The sequence below is a fragment of the Medicago sativa genome, chromosome 2 (assembly GCF_051527215.1).
Source record: "Medicago sativa cultivar Bolivia chromosome 2, Bolivia_mono, whole genome shotgun sequence".
In the NCBI taxonomy this organism is placed as follows: Eukaryota; Viridiplantae; Streptophyta; class Magnoliopsida; order Fabales; family Fabaceae; genus Medicago; species Medicago sativa.
This window is the reverse complement of record NC_140750.1, coordinates 78,578,279-78,597,170: the sequence shown is the minus strand read 5'-3', so window position 1 is coordinate 78,597,170 and position 18,892 is coordinate 78,578,279. Positions and strand designations below refer to the sequence as shown.

At 33.6% G+C, this 18,892-nt stretch overlaps 3 protein-coding genes across 4 annotated transcripts; all 3 read left to right on the top strand.

Moving 5' to 3' along the window:
• Positions 1–5,572: 5,572 nt before the first annotated feature.
• Positions 5,573–7,117, top strand: LOC146951090 (Leucine-rich repeat (LRR) family protein). Its single transcript, XM_085741587.1, has one exon. It carries the CDS (start codon positions 5,629–5,631, stop codon positions 6,871–6,873), a length of 1,245 nt encoding a protein of 414 aa, XP_085597713.1. The 5' UTR covers positions 5,573–5,628; the 3' UTR covers positions 6,874–7,117.
• Positions 7,118–9,229: 2,112 nt separating this feature from the next.
• LOC146951089 (B-box zinc finger protein 25-like) lies at positions 9,230–11,541 on the top strand. Its single transcript, XM_085747050.1, has 3 exons — positions 9,230–9,533; positions 10,165–10,464; positions 11,080–11,541. Exons 1-3 carry the CDS (start codon positions 9,351–9,353, stop codon positions 11,326–11,328), a joined length of 732 nt encoding a protein of 243 aa, XP_085603176.1. The 5' UTR covers positions 9,230–9,350; the 3' UTR covers positions 11,329–11,541.
• A 2,191-nt stretch (positions 11,542–13,732) lies between these two features.
• LOC146951088 (uncharacterized) lies at positions 13,733–18,766 on the top strand. 2 transcript variants are annotated; one of them, XM_085747049.1, is made up of 7 exons: positions 13,733–13,863; positions 13,947–14,200; positions 14,938–15,134; positions 15,544–15,600; positions 17,333–17,443; positions 17,839–17,883; positions 18,362–18,766. In XM_085747049.1, exons 1-7 carry the CDS (start codon positions 13,761–13,763, stop codon positions 18,519–18,521), a joined length of 927 nt encoding a protein of 308 aa, XP_085603175.1. In that variant the 5' UTR covers positions 13,733–13,760; the 3' UTR covers positions 18,522–18,766. The 2 variants fall into 2 exon arrangements, with proteins under 2 accessions (XP_085603175.1, XP_085603174.1); XM_085747048.1 differs by lacking the exon at positions 15,544–15,600.
• The last annotated feature ends 126 nt before the right edge of the window (positions 18,767–18,892 follow it).

Genomic DNA, 18,892 nt, shown 5'->3' with positions numbered 1-18,892 from the left:
TCTTCAAGCTCCTTGTCATCAAATTTAACGTGCATAGATTCTTCAACACAGAGTGTTTCTGAATTATACACTCTGTATGCCTTTGACCTTTCAGAGTAACCTAAAAAGATTCCTCTTTGGGCCTTGGCATCAAATTTCTTTAGGTAGAGCTTGTTGTTCAGAATGTAACATGTACATCTAAATTGATGAAAGTAAGAGATATTGGGTTTTCTTCCTTTAAAGAGTTCATATGCTGTTTTCTCCAAAATAGGTCTGATATAGATCCTGTTTTGAACATAGCATGCTGTATTTACTGCTTCTGCCCAAAAATGTTTTGGTAAATTGTTTTCATGAATCATGGTTCTGGCCATTTCTTGTAAAGTTCTATTCTTTCTCTCAACAACCCCATTTTGTTGTGGTGTTCTAGGAGAAGAGAATTCATGGAAAATTCCATGTTTTTCACAAAAAGCTTCAAATGGCTCATTTTCAAATTCTCCACCATGATCACTTCTGACTTTCAAAATTTTTGATTCTTTTTCAGATTGAATTTGAGTGCAGAAGCTACTGAATACATCACACGCAACATCTTTACTCTTTATGAATTTCACCCAAGTCCATCTGCTGTAATCATCAACAATGACTAATCCATATTTACTTCCATATAAGGATGCAGTACTCACTGGTCCAAATAAATCAATATGGAGTAATTCTAAAGGTCTTGAGGTTGAAACAATGTCTTTGGTTTTAAAAGATGATTTCACAATTTTCCCTCTCTGACATGCACCACAGAGTGCATCTGAATGATAGTCAATGTCTGGTAGCCCTTTCACAAGTTGTAACTTACTAAGCTTAGAGATTAACCTCCAGTTAGCATGTCCCAACCTTCTGTGCCACATCCATTTCTTATTATTCACTGATAGCAGGCAAACCACCTTCTGATCAGCCAGTTCAGAAAAATTGATTTTATAGACATTGTCAACTCTCTTTCCTTTGAACACAATGGATTTGTCTTCCTTGTTGATTACTGTACAGTTGGGTTTTTCAAAAAGCACATCATAACCATTATCACAAAATTGACTAATGCTCAAAAGGTTATGTTCAAGACCATCTACCAACCATACATTATTAATTGAGGTAGAGGAATTACCAATAGTTCCTGTACCTATGATCTTGCCTGACTGGTTGCCTCCAAATTTCACATTCCCTCCCTCTTTCATTGTTAGGCTGAGGAACATGGACTTGTCTCCTGTCATGTGTCTTGAGCAACCGCTGTCTAGGTACCATGATCTTTGCTTTGGCACTGCTCTTAGACATACCTGCATCATTGACATTTTTAGATTTAGGTACCCATTGTTCTATGGGTCCTGGAAGGTTAGTACTTAAGGCTTTACTCTTCACTTCTTGTACCTTGTGTTGTGAGTTGGGTTGCTTCTGATTAACCATCACCTTAGGTTTTGGTACTTCAGAAGCAGTAACTGTCTTCTTCTGAAACTTAGGCTTCAGAACCCCAGATTTTGGTTTCACCAGACTCTGAGGAATAGGTTCTGATCTTTTCAGGATCCTAACCTTTGAAGTCTTGGAATCAGATTTGATCATAGCCTTTGACTTAGAGTTCTTTGGCTTTGAAGTAATCTTAGCCTTAGGACTAGAAGCTTCAGGCTCTGATTGAACAACAGTTTCCAACTCAGCCCCTTCTAGTACAAAGAATGTTTTCAGACCTTCCTTGATGCATTCACAACAAGATTTTAGATTGGTTTTCTGAAGTTTCACTTCTGGAAAACCAATTCCTCTGCCATTGTTCTTGTAAATGCTATAAATCATAGAAGCTACTCTGCTTCTGTCAATGCCAGATATAATAAAATCTTCAAGAGCAATTTCATGATTACTTAAAGATTTTTCATTACACTTTTCTTGTAGCTTCTGACATAAGAACCTGAGCTGATCTTCATATGTTTTACACATGAAGTCAAAGCCCCTAAGTCCTTGTTCAGAAGCTTTCAGATCCAATAGAGTTGATTTTTGCTGTTGTACCAAATCAGCATATTTTTCTTTTAAATCCTTCAACTCATTGGTTCTTACTTCAAAATGTGTAAGAAGTTCTTTAAGTGACTCAACAAGTTCATCTCTGGGAATTTTGGAATATACCTCGTTTTCATCTTCTGAGTCTGAATCTGATCCAGCTTCTGAAGTTGCTGTTGCTACCAACCCAACAGCTACTTTTGCATCTTCATCAGCTTCCTCTTTATCAGATCCAGATTCACTACCCAAATCATCCCAGGTTGCCATTAAACTCTGCTTAATCTGCTTCTTGAATTTGCTTGGTTTGAATGTAGACATCTTTGACTTGTCCTTTGACTTTTCTCTTTGAAGATCAGGGCATTCAGCAATGAAGTGTCCCGGCTTCTTACAGTTGAAGCATCCCTTCTGATCTTCTTTCTTTGAGCTTCTGGAGTTACCCCTTCTGGAGAGAAACTTTCTGTTCTTCTTGGCCAGATATTGAAGTCTGTTTGAGAGCATGGCCATTTTAGCAGCATCTGGTTCAGAATCTGAACTTGACTGTTCTTCCTCTTCAGATTCAACCACTTTGAGAGCTTTTGATGACTTGCCTTTGGATGGAAGAGCTATTGATTTACTCTTCTTAGTAGACTCATGTTCATTAAGACTTAACTCATGAACTTTGAGAGAACTAACAAGATCTTCGACACTTAAAGTGTTTAAATCTTTAGCTTCCTCAATGGCAGTCACTTTTGGTCTCCATCTGGCCGGTAAGCTTCTGAGTATCTTGCTTACATGATCAGAAGCAACATAGCTCTTCTTTAGAATTTGTAGCCCAGAAACTAAGGTTTGAAACCTTGAGTACATCTCCTCAATAGTTTCATCATCCTTCATCTTGAATAACTCGTACTGATGTACAAGCAGGAGAGCCTTTGCTTCTTTGACCTTTTTGCTCCCTTCATAATTTGAACAGAGAGAAGCAAACATAGCTTTAGCAGTGGATTTGTCACTCATCTTCATGTATTCTGCTTTGGGTATGGCAGTGACAAGGGCTCCTCTGATAATATGATGCTTCTTGTAAAGTTTCCTCAGTTCTGGAGTATGTTTCTTTCTATCCACAGCAGCTCCTTCTTCATCAAGGACTAAATCACCAACACCATCTTCCAGAATATCCCATAATTCTTCATCTAGGCTCATGATGTAACTGTAAAAGTTGGTCTTCCACCAAGAGAACTCTTCAGCATCTCCATTGAATTTTGGAATCTTTCCAACACTGGATTTCTTACTATCACTATAATCATGTGAGACATGTTTATAGCTAGTATCACCAGAACCAGTAGGAGGAGGAGTAGACATGTTTTTCTCAGATCTTTGACTGTTGCACGGTTAAGTGTTACACAACAGACCAAGGCTCTAGATACCAATTGAAGGTGAGAAAAACACAAGAAAGGGGGGTTGAATTGTGTTTTGAAAAATTCTTCGTTTCTCCTAAAAACTGAACACACTAATCAGAAGCTAAGTGAGACAGCTTCTGAAGTGATAATCAGAATCTAAATGCAGCGGAATAAAACAGAGAGAGAGAAGAAGAACGACACAAAGCAATTATACTGGTTCCTTCCACAATCCGGAAGTAGTCCAGTCCCCCTTGCACTTCCAAGGAGATTTCACTATGAGTAATATCTGATTACAAATGCTCAAGCACACAAGCAAGAGACTTCCTTTGCTCAAGCACACAAGCTAGAGACTTCCTTTGCTCAAGAACACAATCAAGAGACTTCCTGCTCAAGCACAATTGCAAGAGACTTCCTAACTAAACAAAATTACACAGAAAATTGTTTAAGGTTGAACACTTGATATACAATCAGAGGTGCTCACAATACAAATCAGATACAGACTCAATGGACTTAAGAATTTCTAAGATATGACTTTGAGACACAGAAATTCTAAGTGAATGCAGAACAATTTCAGCAGAGGTTTGACACTTGTAAAAATGTTATGAGTCTTTCGTTCAGCGTTCTTGCATTACCAAATCTCTAGGTCTTCACTCCTTTATATAGAGGTGTGAAAGAGACGTTGTGAAATTGCCAGCACACCAAAGAGTCGTTGTTGAAGCTTGATCTTTCACCAATGATCTTTTGCCTGATTTGGTTGTTGTCCTATGAAGAACCAATTTGAAATCCATTCCTTATCCAAAGGAACATATATGCAGGCGAGACCGTATTCTGGACCTGTTTTCTTGTCTTGTAGCGTGGACACAAAACAGAGTAGTGGAGAACGTGGTTGTACAATTCGTACAAAGTACAATGTCAACGCTTTCGTCTAAATTGCAAGCACATGCCTTTAAACACCTTTGAAATGACCGTTGCAATGTTCCACTAATTTTCTGCTGTGTTTTCGAAACCAATAGACAGCTTTTGCAATGTAGATTCTTCAATCTTTGAATGTTTTGCAAATCCAGTTGATCTTCAGCTTCTGGTGAAATGACTTCTGATGAGGCAGCTTCTGCAGCTTCTGATGGTGCAGCTTCTTCAGCTTCTGATGATGTGGCTTCTGGACCTCTTAACTTCAGAAGCACTATTCTTCAGGAGCAGCTTTACTTCAGGAGCGCTATTTCTTCAGAAGCAGCTTGACTTTAGGAGCGTTTTGCCTTCAGAATCATCTAAGCTTCATTTTCTTTTGCTCTTTATTTGCTCATTCAGAACCAATCAATGATGTAACTTTTTTTTTAACTGTGGTCCTGTACACTTGAACAAATATTAGCTAGTCCAATTTACAATTTTTAATACCTTGTTATCATCAAAACTTTTTAAGGTTCATTGTTAAACACATTTTGTTCCAACAAAATTAAATAAATTTAAATATAAAATTTGTATCTAATAAATTATAAATCTTCTACTCCTAACTCAATTGAAAAAATGTCAAAATTGTTAGAGCGGACAACGTGATCGAGATTTAAGTCTTGGCTCCTTCACTTATGAGTGTGGGTTTTTAATAATTATTGTCATTTCGTTTATTTAAAAAAAATCATAAACAAATAAGCTCTTAAGAAAATAACTTAATTTTAAAAATAAAAAAAATTGTAATTTTCAATATAAAGTTAAGAATCTCCATACAAAAAAAGTGAAGATTAACCCTTTTTTGTGAAAGAAGATATAAACACATAACCTAATTTCTTCAAAAAAAAAACATAACCTAATGAATTGCATTTTAAAATAGGACCCCACATATTTATTTCACTCTTTGTTCTTCTTTCTAAACAATGTGTTAAAGTTGAGATTAGGTTATCTTTTTGTTTTGCACATGTTGATTGCATTATATGACTTCATTTGGAAAAACAAACAATTTTATTCATACTTAGTATTTCCTTGTAAAAAAAAATTGTGTGACTTTTTATTTCCAAGAAAATCGTTGAATGCAAAGAGTCCTCTAATTGAACCACACTAATACCAAAAGTTTTTTGTCCAAGCTTAGTAGGTTCATTCACTTAATCTTTAAGATTAGGTAGCCCAAATTCTTGGCATGTCCTCAAGGACTTAGTTTACATATAAAATAATTCTTTTCTAATCATATGGAATAAGAATCTTATAAAAAAGCATTTGGAAATTCATATCAACAACAACATATCACAAATTAAAACCAAAACAAATTTCCATAATGGCTAAAAAAACAACTACAAAATTCTCATTCTTCCCACCTCTTTATTCCCTTATAACCATAACAATAACTCTATCTCTTATACCATCACAAACCCACTCATTAACACATGAAAATGACATTCACTGCCTTCAAGAAATAAAGCATGGCATTGATCCTAATTCAATTTCTCCATCTTCTTATATCAATAGTTGGGACTTCACAGTTGATCCATGTCATAGCACTGGCTCACAATTTCTTGGAATATTATGTGATTTACCATTAGACAACTCTTCTAGTAGAGTAACAGCAACTGATCTTGATGGCATTGGTTATGAAGGATTCTTAACACCAGCTATAGGAAACCTAACAGAACTAACAATACTCAATCTCAACAGTAACAAGTTTAGAGGACCAATACCAGAAACTATTGGCAATTTGAGAAAACTCACTAGACTCACCTTATCAGATAACTTTTTCACTGGTGGTATTCCACAAGAAATCAGTGAACTTAAGAAACTTGAATATCTTGATCTTTCCACGAACAGGCTTTCGGGCACAATACCTTCTAATGTGACAGGTTTGAGAAGCTTAACTTACTTGAGCTTATCAAACAATAATTTTTCAGGTAGAGTTCAAAATCTCACTGGACTATGGAATTTGAACACACTAGACATTAGTTACAACCAGTTTTTCGGCAATCTACCAAATCTTCCAGTGAGTTTAAAAAACATATATTTAAGCCATAATATTTTTTCAGGGGACATAACATCTCTTAAGGATCTTATACATGTAAGATGGTTGGATATAAGTGACAATAGACTTTCAGGTGTTATAAGAAGGGACATTCTCTCCTTAAGATTTGTTAGTCATTTTAATGTTTCTTATAACAGATTCACATCGATCGATGTTGTGAACGGACAAGGACAACGACTTCGTTTGCTTGAGGTTCAAGCTAACAATTTGAAGGGTCATTTGCCGGTGAATTTGGTGACTTTCACAAACTTGACTATAATAAATTTATCAAACAATCAATTACATGGTCCTATTCCAAAAGAGTATGGATCAAAACTAAGAACAACATGGAGAAGATTGTATTTGGATCACAACTTTCTTACAGGAAATCTTCCATTGGAGTTAACTCACAAATCCACAAATTTAAAAGGAAGCTTTGCAAATAACTGTCTCAATTGCCCAACAAATGTTGGTGTTTGTCGTGGAGGGCAAAGACCAGCAACAGAATATACGGGGCAACATAGCATATGAAGTTGGCCAAAATATTCTCTAAAGCAAACAATTTCTGAAAATCTATCAACTATACAATAAGAAAGTCGAGTGTTCATTTATTTCAATGTAATGTTGTGCTAAGTAGCAAGTGTGTTAGTTATATCCAAATAACAAAATAATTTTGTGAGAGATATATGTAATTTTATTCATTTGAAAGAGCTTTTGTATTAATTTTAATTTTTGCATGTTTTTAAAATTTATATTACATTGAGTATTTCGTTGAGTTATATTTGTCAACAAATATATGTTATATTACTGTCTCTTTGAAGAATATATAGACGATAAAAAAAAAAAAAAATATATGCTACATTGTGATAAGGGTAACATTTTGATGTTGTGATTCAATGCCTTCGCACTTCTGAATTATTTTTGCATTGATCGATATTATGTGAAAATAATTCAGAAACGAAAATTGACTACCATCACCAATATTATTATATTGATCGTGTATATTGTCATTAAAGAAGTCTCAGACCAATAAGCCAAACTAGCCAAGAAATCTACATACTCCAAACTTGTTTAATTTGTTACACAACCAAAAAAAAAACTACACATTTGTTAGTTTCATAAAAAACGTGATATGATTTTATGTCGGAATCATCTACTAACAACTTCTTGATCTAATAGACTTCTTCTACCACACCGTCCGAGTAATAAATGTTAAATAAGTCTGAGTCTCATCTCAAAAATTAACTCAAAGAATATGATTCTTCAAATATATTAATATATCTAACAATGTGAAACTCAAATATAACTTCAATACCCACTTTTAGGCATAATATGAGTCCCCAGTCCAATTTCGGTTGGAACTTAATAGTATAGTCAATAGACCATAAATGCAAATTATAACATATCTTCGATATCAAAGATAGATCATGAATGTCATACTATTTTATAAGATTCCTGAAACAATCAAAGAGAGTATGAGAGACGGACTACCTTCGTTGATGTCTATGTTTTAAATTAGGTTTTCACCACATGTTTAACCGTCTGATAAGGTGACATTTGAATAGACAAATGGTTGAGGGGAGAACCTTTCATTGGACTTAAGAAAATAGTTTAACTCATCACGGTTCAATAAATTATTCATTAATAATTAGTGTTTAATAACAATTGAACATATTATATAGCAATAATAATTCATCAATAATAGAATTTATAATTGGCTAATTAAATAATGGAAAATGCTAGATATCAAGAATGGATTTTCTTGATGAATTCAAGAATGACTTGGCAGAATAATCACCCTTAGATTTTAATCTTATTTATTAAAGTTTCATAAAAAATATATATATAACACCCACCACCCATGATTTCCGGCCAGGCTAAGATTTTATTGGCTAACATTAATTTCGGGACAATTTCTTGATAAAATCTTTCTTGATAAATAGCATTGCTCTTAAATAATTGATCCAACAATTTTTACATTACAATCATTAATTCCTCTCTGATATAACATATTAAATATATATGTTTTTTTAAAGGAATATATATGTGTATATCTTATCCCAAAATAAGTTTACAGTAATATATAAACTTTATGTGCAATGTAATATGTTAGATTTAATTTGTCATATATCATGGCCGACCAAAAGTTAAAAAGAAACTATTTTAAGTGATGCTTTACGATTTCAGAAAGCATTTGCCAAACTGTGACCAAATTTTGACCCATTCACATAGTTAAGAGAACAATGTTCATTAGATGTAGATGAAGATCGAAGCATTCTAATCTTAAGCTTGATATTTTTGTTTTAAAATAAATCAAAATGTATATTAAAATTTAGATCGTTCGATTTAGATAAATCAAAATGTATATTAAATTTTGGATCGTTCGATCTAGAAATCGATTATGCTTCTTCCAAATGAGGGAATGCGCCAAAACATCTGCCCTAGCTAGGGAATCCTACTTGCTAAGTTTGATAGTGATGCTGATTGATTTTTACCATCCAAACCGTTTGAAAAGCAGTGGACACAGCCAACATGTTGACATAATGACGGCAGCAAAGACAAATACAAAAACTGTAGTACACTCACTATTAACAACAACAACAACTGAGCTAGTTGTTGTTATAGATCGAATGGTATCCACAAACTAAGTACAATGTCAACATGCATGCTTTAATTATTTTGTGTCCATGACTCCACAGCCACACATAAACACTTGGTGAGAACACTCACTGTCCCCACTAACTCGTGTTCTTTTCATTACCGTAACCAAACTTCTAACCTCATCCACTCACTCCCTTCAGATCTTTTATTATTCCATATTTTATTTTTCTCTTGGTTCTCATTATTTCATCAACACTTATAATACAAGATACCATGAATATTATACAATACAAACAACATTGTCCATTTTTGGCTTAAAACACTTCTTGTCTGATAAAGAGTATCCATTACTTGAGTTGATATTTTGTTCTTAAAGTTTCATTAGGAATTAAGAAAGTTAAGAAAATATGAAAATTCAGTGTGATGTGTGTGAGAAAGCTCCTGCAACAATGATTTGCTGTGCTGATGAAGCAGCTTTGTGTGCTAAATGTGATATTGAAGTTCATGCTGCTAACAAGCTTGCAAGCAAGCATCAGAGGATTCATCTTCAATCTCTCTCTAACAAGCTCCCTAAATGTGACATATGCCAAGTAATTAATTAGCACCTTAATTTTCTCTTTGTTTTTTTTTTATCATGTCATAAAATTAATCATGTTTCAATTGAGTGAATTTTGTGATAGATATGATATTCAATATTCATACATGAGAAATTAATAGGTCATCCAAAGGTATGTTGTCTTAACTTTTAATCTACTTCACAATTAATTCTTCTTTTGGCCCTTGGACTTTGAGCTTGGTCAAGATTAGGATGTAATTTCAAGTAGCATGTATGAGTTAGTGGGAATTAGGAGCTTATTTTGAAAGTAGCTTATGTGAATGAGATGCTATAAGTTATTTTTATAACCTCTTTTAAACACTTTAGGATTTGCATGCACTTATCATACGAGTTTGTTTATGTAAAAGTTATTTCTATAATAAAAGATAAAATAGTCAAATTATTCTCATACAATTTATAAACTATTTACATAAGTCATTCTGGAGAGCTTATGAAAATAAGCTGAAGTTGAAGACTACTTATATACATATTATAATAAACTCAAATAAATCGGTCCAAAGATGCTCTTAGACAATTGTTTATCTGATGAATCTTGTATTAACTTTCCTATAACTGTTACTTATTATGTTCATTCTTCCTTTTGCTTCACCTGTATGTACAAACAGGACAAGACAGCTTTCATATTTTGTGTTGAAGACAGGGCACTCTTCTGTGAGGATTGTGACGAATCGATTCATTTACCTGGAAGCCTTTCTGCAAATCACCAGCGCTTCCTTGCGACAGGTATCCAAGTGGCCATGAAATCTAACTGCGCCAAAGACGACGAACAAACTCACTTGGAACCACCTAAGAGGAATACACATCAAGTTTCTCTTGAAACTCCTTCTCAGCAAGTGCCTGACTTTACACCCCCTTGGGGTGTTGATGACTTATTGGAGTTAGCAGACTTTAATTCTCATGACAAAGTAAGACTTGCAACTTTATTTCATAATTGGAAGTCAATATATGCCATGAACTAACAAAATTTGTAACATGTCCTTAGTTAAATATTCGATTTCAAATTTTGTTTTTAGTCCTTATAAAATGTTTTTTTGTCTCTTTTTAGAGCCTAAAAACATGTAGTTTTGTAATTTGTACGAACTAAAATGTGGTACATGTTAACAATATAGAGATTCAGAGAGAAGATAGAATAAAACAACAAAGACAGCTAGGGTTTCATTAGATTGACAAAAGTTCAAAATACAATAAGAATATATATAGTAAAATATAAAGAGACTAAACTACCCTTAGCTCAATTATAACAAAAGGTTCAATAACCTATTATCTAATGATACATGATTAAGGGAAGCACTTGGGTGACATAATGTCACCGTGACATTAAATCTGAGCCACACAACACACATTGCCACACAACATCTGGGCCACACAACACAACACCTTTGTGTGACCCAGATTTAATGTCACGGTGACATTATGTCACCCAAGTATTTTCCCATGATTAAATACAAGAAATGTAAATTTTTAGTAACTAGACATATTTAACTCTATTTTTAACTCCTTTTTTTCTTATTGTGCTTCAGAAGGATTCCATGCAGTTTGGAGAGATGGAATGGTTCACAGAGGAGGGTCTTTTTGGTGATGACTTCACTCAAGAAGCCATGGCTGCAGCTGAAGTTCCTCAGCTTCCAGTAACTCATGCTAGCAACCATTATTCATCACACAGAAACTCCAAGTCACACATGTCTAACAAAAAGCCTAGAATTGAACTCATACGTGATTATGATTATGATGATGAAGATGAGTACTTTACCGTGCCTGATCTTGGATGAAGCAAATGATCATGTGGGAATAATTTATTTGGAAATGTAATTATTTTTCTCAAATTCTTTTTGAAGAAATTGTAAAGAGAAAGTTATTGTTCCAAATTAAAATTTTGAAATTGTATATTCCTACTTCTCTCCGAATACAATACTTTGAGTTGAAGTATGTTTATAAGTTGTGTGGAGTTTACATCAATGTCATATATACTTTCATGTGTTTCATTGCTAGAATGATACAAATAGTAAGGCTCGTATCTTTATGGTGGGATAGTAATAATAGGTGATCAAACTTACTCTTAAGAGATTTGACACGGTTGCCATTTCATGTTTGGATTCGAGCTCATGATCTTTAGTTAATTTGAAAGAGAATTTTTATCCACATTCAAATGCTTTTGAGTATAGTAACTCGTATATATATAGTCCTCGTGAGCTTAACTCAGTTGGTATGGACAATGAATAAAATATGCAAGGTCCGGGGTTCGAACATCGGCCACCACAAAAAAAAAAGACTCGTATATAATATAGGGTCGTAAATCCACATTTTTTTAATGTTTTTTCTAAAAATGAAAAATTATTCAAAAAGCGACTTCTTTTTTCAGCACCTTATACATCAATACTTAAAATTTATCCAAATTATCAACGACAACTAATGTTGTTTTCCAACGGTAAAAAGTTCATGATCCTATTCATCTTCACATCTAAGACAATGACTTAATCAATATTAATTTGACAAAACAAGTTGAGTTTTGAAGCATGCTTATTTGTGTTCTCTTATTTTACGAAACTAACATCAATTAGGGTATTGTCTCAAACAATTACAACTAGGATGATCGTGAACTCTACTTCTGAGGGCCTACATGAGACACAATTGAAGTTTTAAGTATTATTTCATGGTGGTTCATCGTAAGAACTTATAAAAATATACTCCCTCCGTCCCGAATTAATTGAGCCTATGGCTCATTTCACATTTATTAAGAAAAATGTATAACTAAAAGGGAAAGTGGAATATATTGAATTGGGAATGATGAAAGTAGTATTAATTAAATTTATAAAGGGGAAAAAGTGGAATATATTGAATTGGGAATGATGAAAGTAGTATTGAAAATTGAAATGACTCAGTTATTTTGGGACACTTTTTTTTAGTAAATGGCTCAGTTAATCCGGGACGGAGGGAGTACTTTTTTTTATATCAAAAAATAATGTTAGAATGGTTGGTAGTATGACTCTCTTCAAGAAAAAGAACATGAGTGTGATTCTTATAATCGCTTATGAAATGAAAGGAAAAAAATTGCTACTGAATTGAGGATTAGTCTCATAGTAAATTCAAAAATATTAAAATGTAAGAATACTTTGGAGCGCCTCCTCGACATCATTAACCATAATTACTGTGAGTTTGTAAAAGAAAACAAAAGGGGAAAAAAGTTTTAACCATGAAATTTTGAAGTGGTTGGTGTGTTATAAAAAATGAGGGAGTAACACTACCAAAAAAAATATGAGAGTAAGAGTCATCATTAGACTTTCATCAATGGATTGGCTTATTTTAAGCTTATGAAAAACAGCTTATGTAAATTAATTGACTTTTATGTTAATTCATAAGTTTTCACTAACAAAAATTGTATCTTCGTAAGCTTTTTTTTTTTATAAACTACCTTGACAAACTGATGAATAACACATAAAAACTTATTTATTTGAATAAACTAAAAAATAAATCAATTCAAACAGTCCCCGAGTGTTTTGGTTCCACATCTAGAGGGGTCAAATTTTATTTTGAAGACTTATAATTGATTCTAATATGTTTGGTTCCTTTCAAGTAGAATTAGTTTTGCATTCGGAATTGATTCTGTTTGAAGTTAAAATTTGTAGTTTTTTATTGGCTAAAATACACCATGGGTCCTTTAAGTTTGAGGTTTGTAATAGATTAGTCATTTAAGTTATTTTGGTCACACCTAAGTCCTTTAAGTTATTTTGGTCACACATAAGTCCTATAAATTTGTAACGTTTTGTTTAAGTTATTTTGGTCACATCATCGTTTTTGTAACGTTTGGTTAATAGCATGACTAAATTGAAAACATTTACAAACTTAAAGAACTTGTGTGACCAAAATAACTTAAACGATCAATCTGTTACAAACCTCGATCTTAAAGGATTTATATGTGACGAAAATAACTTAAAATTAATCTGTTACAAACCTCAAACTTAAATAACGTTAGTGTAATTTAGCTTTTTTAATATCATAATTTGATTTTTACACACAATTTTACAACTCAGCTCACTTTTTCATGAATTTATCCAAAAATAAATGATTTTTACCTTTAATTTACTTTTAGTTAGAAATTAATTTTACTGAATCAATTTATTCAGAATCAATTATTTTCTCCCTTAAAAAGTTGAAGAAGAAGAATAACGCGCCCCTGACATTGAAGCAGAAGTAGAAGAAGAAAATGGAAGCGATAGAGTTGGATGAAGCAATGAAAACAATAGATTCATGTTTATCACAAATTAATTGGCGACTCAAATCTTCTTCAAAACGTCGATTACAATTAGGTACCTAACACTTCATCTCTTTCAATTTTCTTCAATCAATTCAATATTTTACATTCAATTCAATTTCACGCATCACATCACAGATATCATTGCCTTAATCACAAGAATGAGACCAGTAGTTATGATCGATTACAGTGGAATCATGCCTCAACTTCAACACCAACTCTCTTCACTTCTTCGACTTGCTCAAAATGAATCTCAAATTTTTCAACATCTTAGATTGATGGTTATACAAGAAATGATTTACTTCATTCATGTAACTGAAATAACTGATTTTGTTAATTCATCTTTCGATTCGAAATTGCTCTTTGTTGATCTTGAACAAGAATCCCCACAGGTAGTTTAACATATTTTAGTTTATTTATTGGCATAAATATTTGAAGACTTGTTTGGAATAGCTTATAGAAATTACTTATGACATGTTCATAAGCTGTTTTTAGCTTATTTCATGAGCTTTTCAGGATAGCTTATAGAAATAACTTTTTTAGATAAAAAATAGTCTGACTTTATTTTATCTATGTAATGGAAATAGAGGATTCTGGATACATAAGCACTTATATGATACAATAGCTTATAGCATGTTTGGCAAGCACAATAAACTAATTTATAGTTGATAGCTTATAGCTTATAAGCTCATACGACTAAAATGACCGGTTTGATAACCGTCATTTTTTTCACTAGCTTATAGCTTATTTTTATTAGCTTATGACATTTTTTGATAAGCTAATCCAAGTGGCTTAAAGCTTATTTTTATTAGCTTATGACGTTTTTTGATAAGCTAATCCAAGCAGCTTAAAGCTCATTTTTATTAGCTTAATGACGTTTTTTGATAAGCTAATCCAAATGGCTTAAAGCTTTTATAACCTACATTTTTCTCTCAATTTTACCCCTGTTAGCTTAAAGCTTATATCTTTTTTTTTGTCATTTGATATTAATAACCTAATTCAACCGCTACTTTCATCCGCAGTTTTTTACCAAACAGAATCTGAAGTTATTCATTCCTGACTTAATTTTTTTGTCTCTCAATTTCATGTGTTTATTCCTAATGGAATGTTTGGTTAATTCTGTGTTTAGTTGATAACAGAGATAGAGAAAAGCCAATTAGCTATGCAATTGGTATCAATTCAGAAGATTTTTTCGACTGTTTTTTCCTCAAACGAGGAGGCAAAATTAATGGATGATGCTCACTGCTCTCACTCTTCTTCTGTTGAGTGCATTGATCTTAGTAATTGTATGGAAAACACTGACATCTTAGTGCCAACATTGAATGGGTAATTCCTCTCCAGCAGTATATGTGTTTTTCTCCTTTTCTGTCTTTCACTTCTTTTGTCGTAGAATATGAAATGTATTAGTTTGTTAGATTTAGTGAGGATTCAGTTAGGTAGTTAGCTTTTATTTTTGACGGCAAGAAACTTTTATGAAGGGGCACAGCCCGCCCACGATGTGGAATCGTGTTGCCTAGCAATAGACACTAATCCATGCGCAGCAGCATTTTTACTTCTTCTAATAAAAACTTCACTTACATCAGGCAAACTAAAAAGAAACTAAAGACAGTCTAGGATCATATTAGCAATAGAGGCATTATGTAATTTTCAATGTAAACATACATTTGACAGTCACTCCTCAGTCAGACTCAATGGTTATGTGCTCATTTTGAGTTGTTGTTTGGATCCACTGTAGGCACCATCTCAATGCCATAGCCTCGGCCAAGTTTGAGGAAACTTTGATCTTTTCCAAGTGAGTTGCAGCATACTCAACAGTTGGGTTCTGACAATCATGCCCCATCCTGTAGTTCCATTTAGAAAGCACCCAACATCAATGTTCACTTTTGCAGTGCCATGTTCAGAAGGTTTCCATCTGTCAGGAGCAGCTCTAACTGTTTGGACCTGTCTTGAGCAGTTTGGAGAATTTATCTCTGCTACAAACTCAGAACCTGAAGCAGCAGTAGCAGATGGATAAAAATTATCATTTTAAGATCAAGTTGTTTCTCCCTTTCCATATCATCCACACGGTAACACTGAAAAGTTGAGTGGCTAATTTGTCAGATTTTGAAAACCAACTTTTCATCTGCGTATTCGGGCTAACATTTGCTGGGACATGGATTGCCAATGGAGATGTGAACCAGAAATGCTGTGTTAGTGGGCACAGTATAAAGAGATGTTCTTGCCATTCCTTAGCATTAAAACAGAGGAGACAGGTGGTATCAAATTTAATACCTTTCTTCTCTAGCCTGGTGACAGTTGGAAAAATAGATTTGGCTAATCTCCAAAGAAAATTCTTGACACAATTGGGAACATTTATTGTCCAGATTGCCTTCCGCAGTCCCTGATCTCTAGGTAGTTAGTTGCTATATATATATATATATATAGAGAGAGAGAGAGAGAGAGAGAGAGAGAGAGCTCATTCGATCAATTTCACCATCTTTGTTAATCTGATTCCTTATGAGAAATCTTTAATCTTAGCCTCTAAGGCTTAAACTTTCTCTCATTTCCCTAAACCTCAGTATATCCAAGATCCGTTGGGCTATCGACTATCGAGTCACCCGGGTCACGCTCCAGATTTTCTGTCCTGGTGTGAAGAGGGGGTGTTGAGAATCCTACATTAAACAAAATATGGTCTAAAAACGTGTTTATATAACTGGGAGACATCTCTCACTATACAAGTCAGTTTTGTAAGATTGAGTTTTAGGTCCAACCGAAATTTTATACCATTGATGATTTGTTATGGATGTTTGGGTAGTGCAAGACTGTGTTTTGGTCAACGACTAGGATTGTTTCCTATACTATATTAATTCAATTGTTCACTTTAGAGGAGCTAGCTACATATCACCTTACCTTTTACTTTACTATATTGATGATATTGGTTTCACTAAATGATATAGTTGCAGATTTATAGGGTGAATGAGTTTACCAGCTTTGGCCCATTTGCTGCGGAAGACACTAATACTCCATTTTCCGTGTCTTCATAAAGTGTTTCATATAAATCAGAGTTTGTTGAAATTAACAAGTAATGTTTACTTAGATCACATCTGATAGCATTTTAAAGCTTATACTTTTTTACCTGCTGGGTGAGTAGTTCATTTATACTCGATTCCTAAATCTTAGGGGACTCTGTGATTTCAGTCATGTTCATAGTTCGTATCAACCATGTCATACTTGGTTCTTTCCAGGAGTGGGATGTTTTGAATAGAAATGGCTTGCTACACTGTTATCTTAAACCCTGAAAGCCACTATAGGTAGTTAGTAATGTCCCCTGTTGTGGATATTATTATGTCACAGTCTAATCGTATAGACTTGTTAGTGCGAAGGAATTGACATTTTTGCCTATAACATTTAAATCTCGTACAGGGATCCATATCAACTTACGCCTCCTTTATGGTTGTTCCATAGAATAGCACATTGTTTTTGTTCCTTATTAAACATGTAATTTGTGGTCGCCTATCTCATTTTAGTGTATTTATTTGTTTCAGATGGCTTCTAGGCTATCCAGTGGTGTATCTGTTCGGCAAGGATCATATTTCTGATGCCATTTATAACCTTTCAACCAAATATCTTCATATTTTCCAAGTGTTTGTCTGCAGGTTTGTTTTTCTTAGTCTTTTGTCCACAGTTTGTTTTACGAAAATGTCGTTTGGTGTGATGTAGAAATTGTGTTCAATTCTCCAGCATGTAGTGTGTTCCAGTCCGGAAATAAAGGTATTCTCAAAAGTCTAGAGTAAGAAAAAGAATAAATAAAGCGAATTAAAAGGAGATAACAGGATACTGTGATTTCCGCTTTTAGTGTTTACGTGATTATGTTAACAATCAAAGAGGTGTGGTCATGCTTGATAACTATTCAACCGTATTCAGGAATTGAGATGATGTCATTTTTTGTCAACTATATTGTAATCACTAAATGTGGCAAAGGTGTTTCATTTTTTTTTCTTGCCAAGAACTTCAACACAAATTGACTATATTAAAATTTGAGCTCTTGCAGGAATAGTAATCTCAACAAAGGAAGTCAAACTGAAGAACTGTTAAGGTGAATACTACTTGTCGATTTTTGTGAAATCATTTAGTTCATCAGAATGTTTAACAATTGAATCACGAGATGTGGCTTAGTTGATATTTTGAGTTCCATATGGTTGGACTTTAGTTGTAGACTTAGTGTAGCCTTCTAGGGCTTCAATACCCCATCGGAACAACCCTATCACTTAGGCGAAGCTAACATCTGACCCTCATTGAAAAGGTGGGAAAAGGTAAGGGGTGACTTGGAGATTTCAACCCCCTCCTTCTCCCCCAAAAGAAAACTTTGGTGATTGTTTTAAGATTGCTATAATAAACTAATATTTTTTAAATATTGGTATAACTTATCCTTTGATATGACAAAGCTTGATACATAAAGTGGGATAAAAAAAAGACAAATTGTAACATTTAGAGATATACATGAGTAGTCCACATCCTGAATTCTTTATTCAGTCAATGAGCATATTGCTGATATTCTAATCATGTTTGAACAGCTTTTCAGTGCCTTATGATTTAAGCACAAGAGGGAGTAAAGAACAATGGGCAGAAGCTTTTGTAGCTCAGATGCAGGCAAAGTGGGAAAGATGTCCAAATGTTTGGAAGTCTTTAAAGATGGAGGTCAGTGAATGTCATCCTCAAGCTATCGTGTTATAGTTGTACCCGCATCTAGACAGAACAAAATTTGAGTCCCGCATCTAGGCAGAACGTACTTAAATAAACGGAAACATTTATCTGAAAATAACTTTTATTTGTTGAAAAGTATACTATATGTTGTTTCCTCAGTACTTCCCACATGGACTATTTATATAAAGTATAAGTTATATAGAATCTTGAACAAAATAATTTGTCTTGTATGGTATGTTGATTGAGAAAGCGCAATGGATAATTATATAGAGCAATTTGGTGAACTTTATAAAAAAAATAGCTCCTGATATAAAGCAATTTGGTGAACTTAATAAAATAGGTACTCCAAACAAGAACTTAATAAAATAGGTACTCCAAACAAGATTGGATAAAAGATAAAT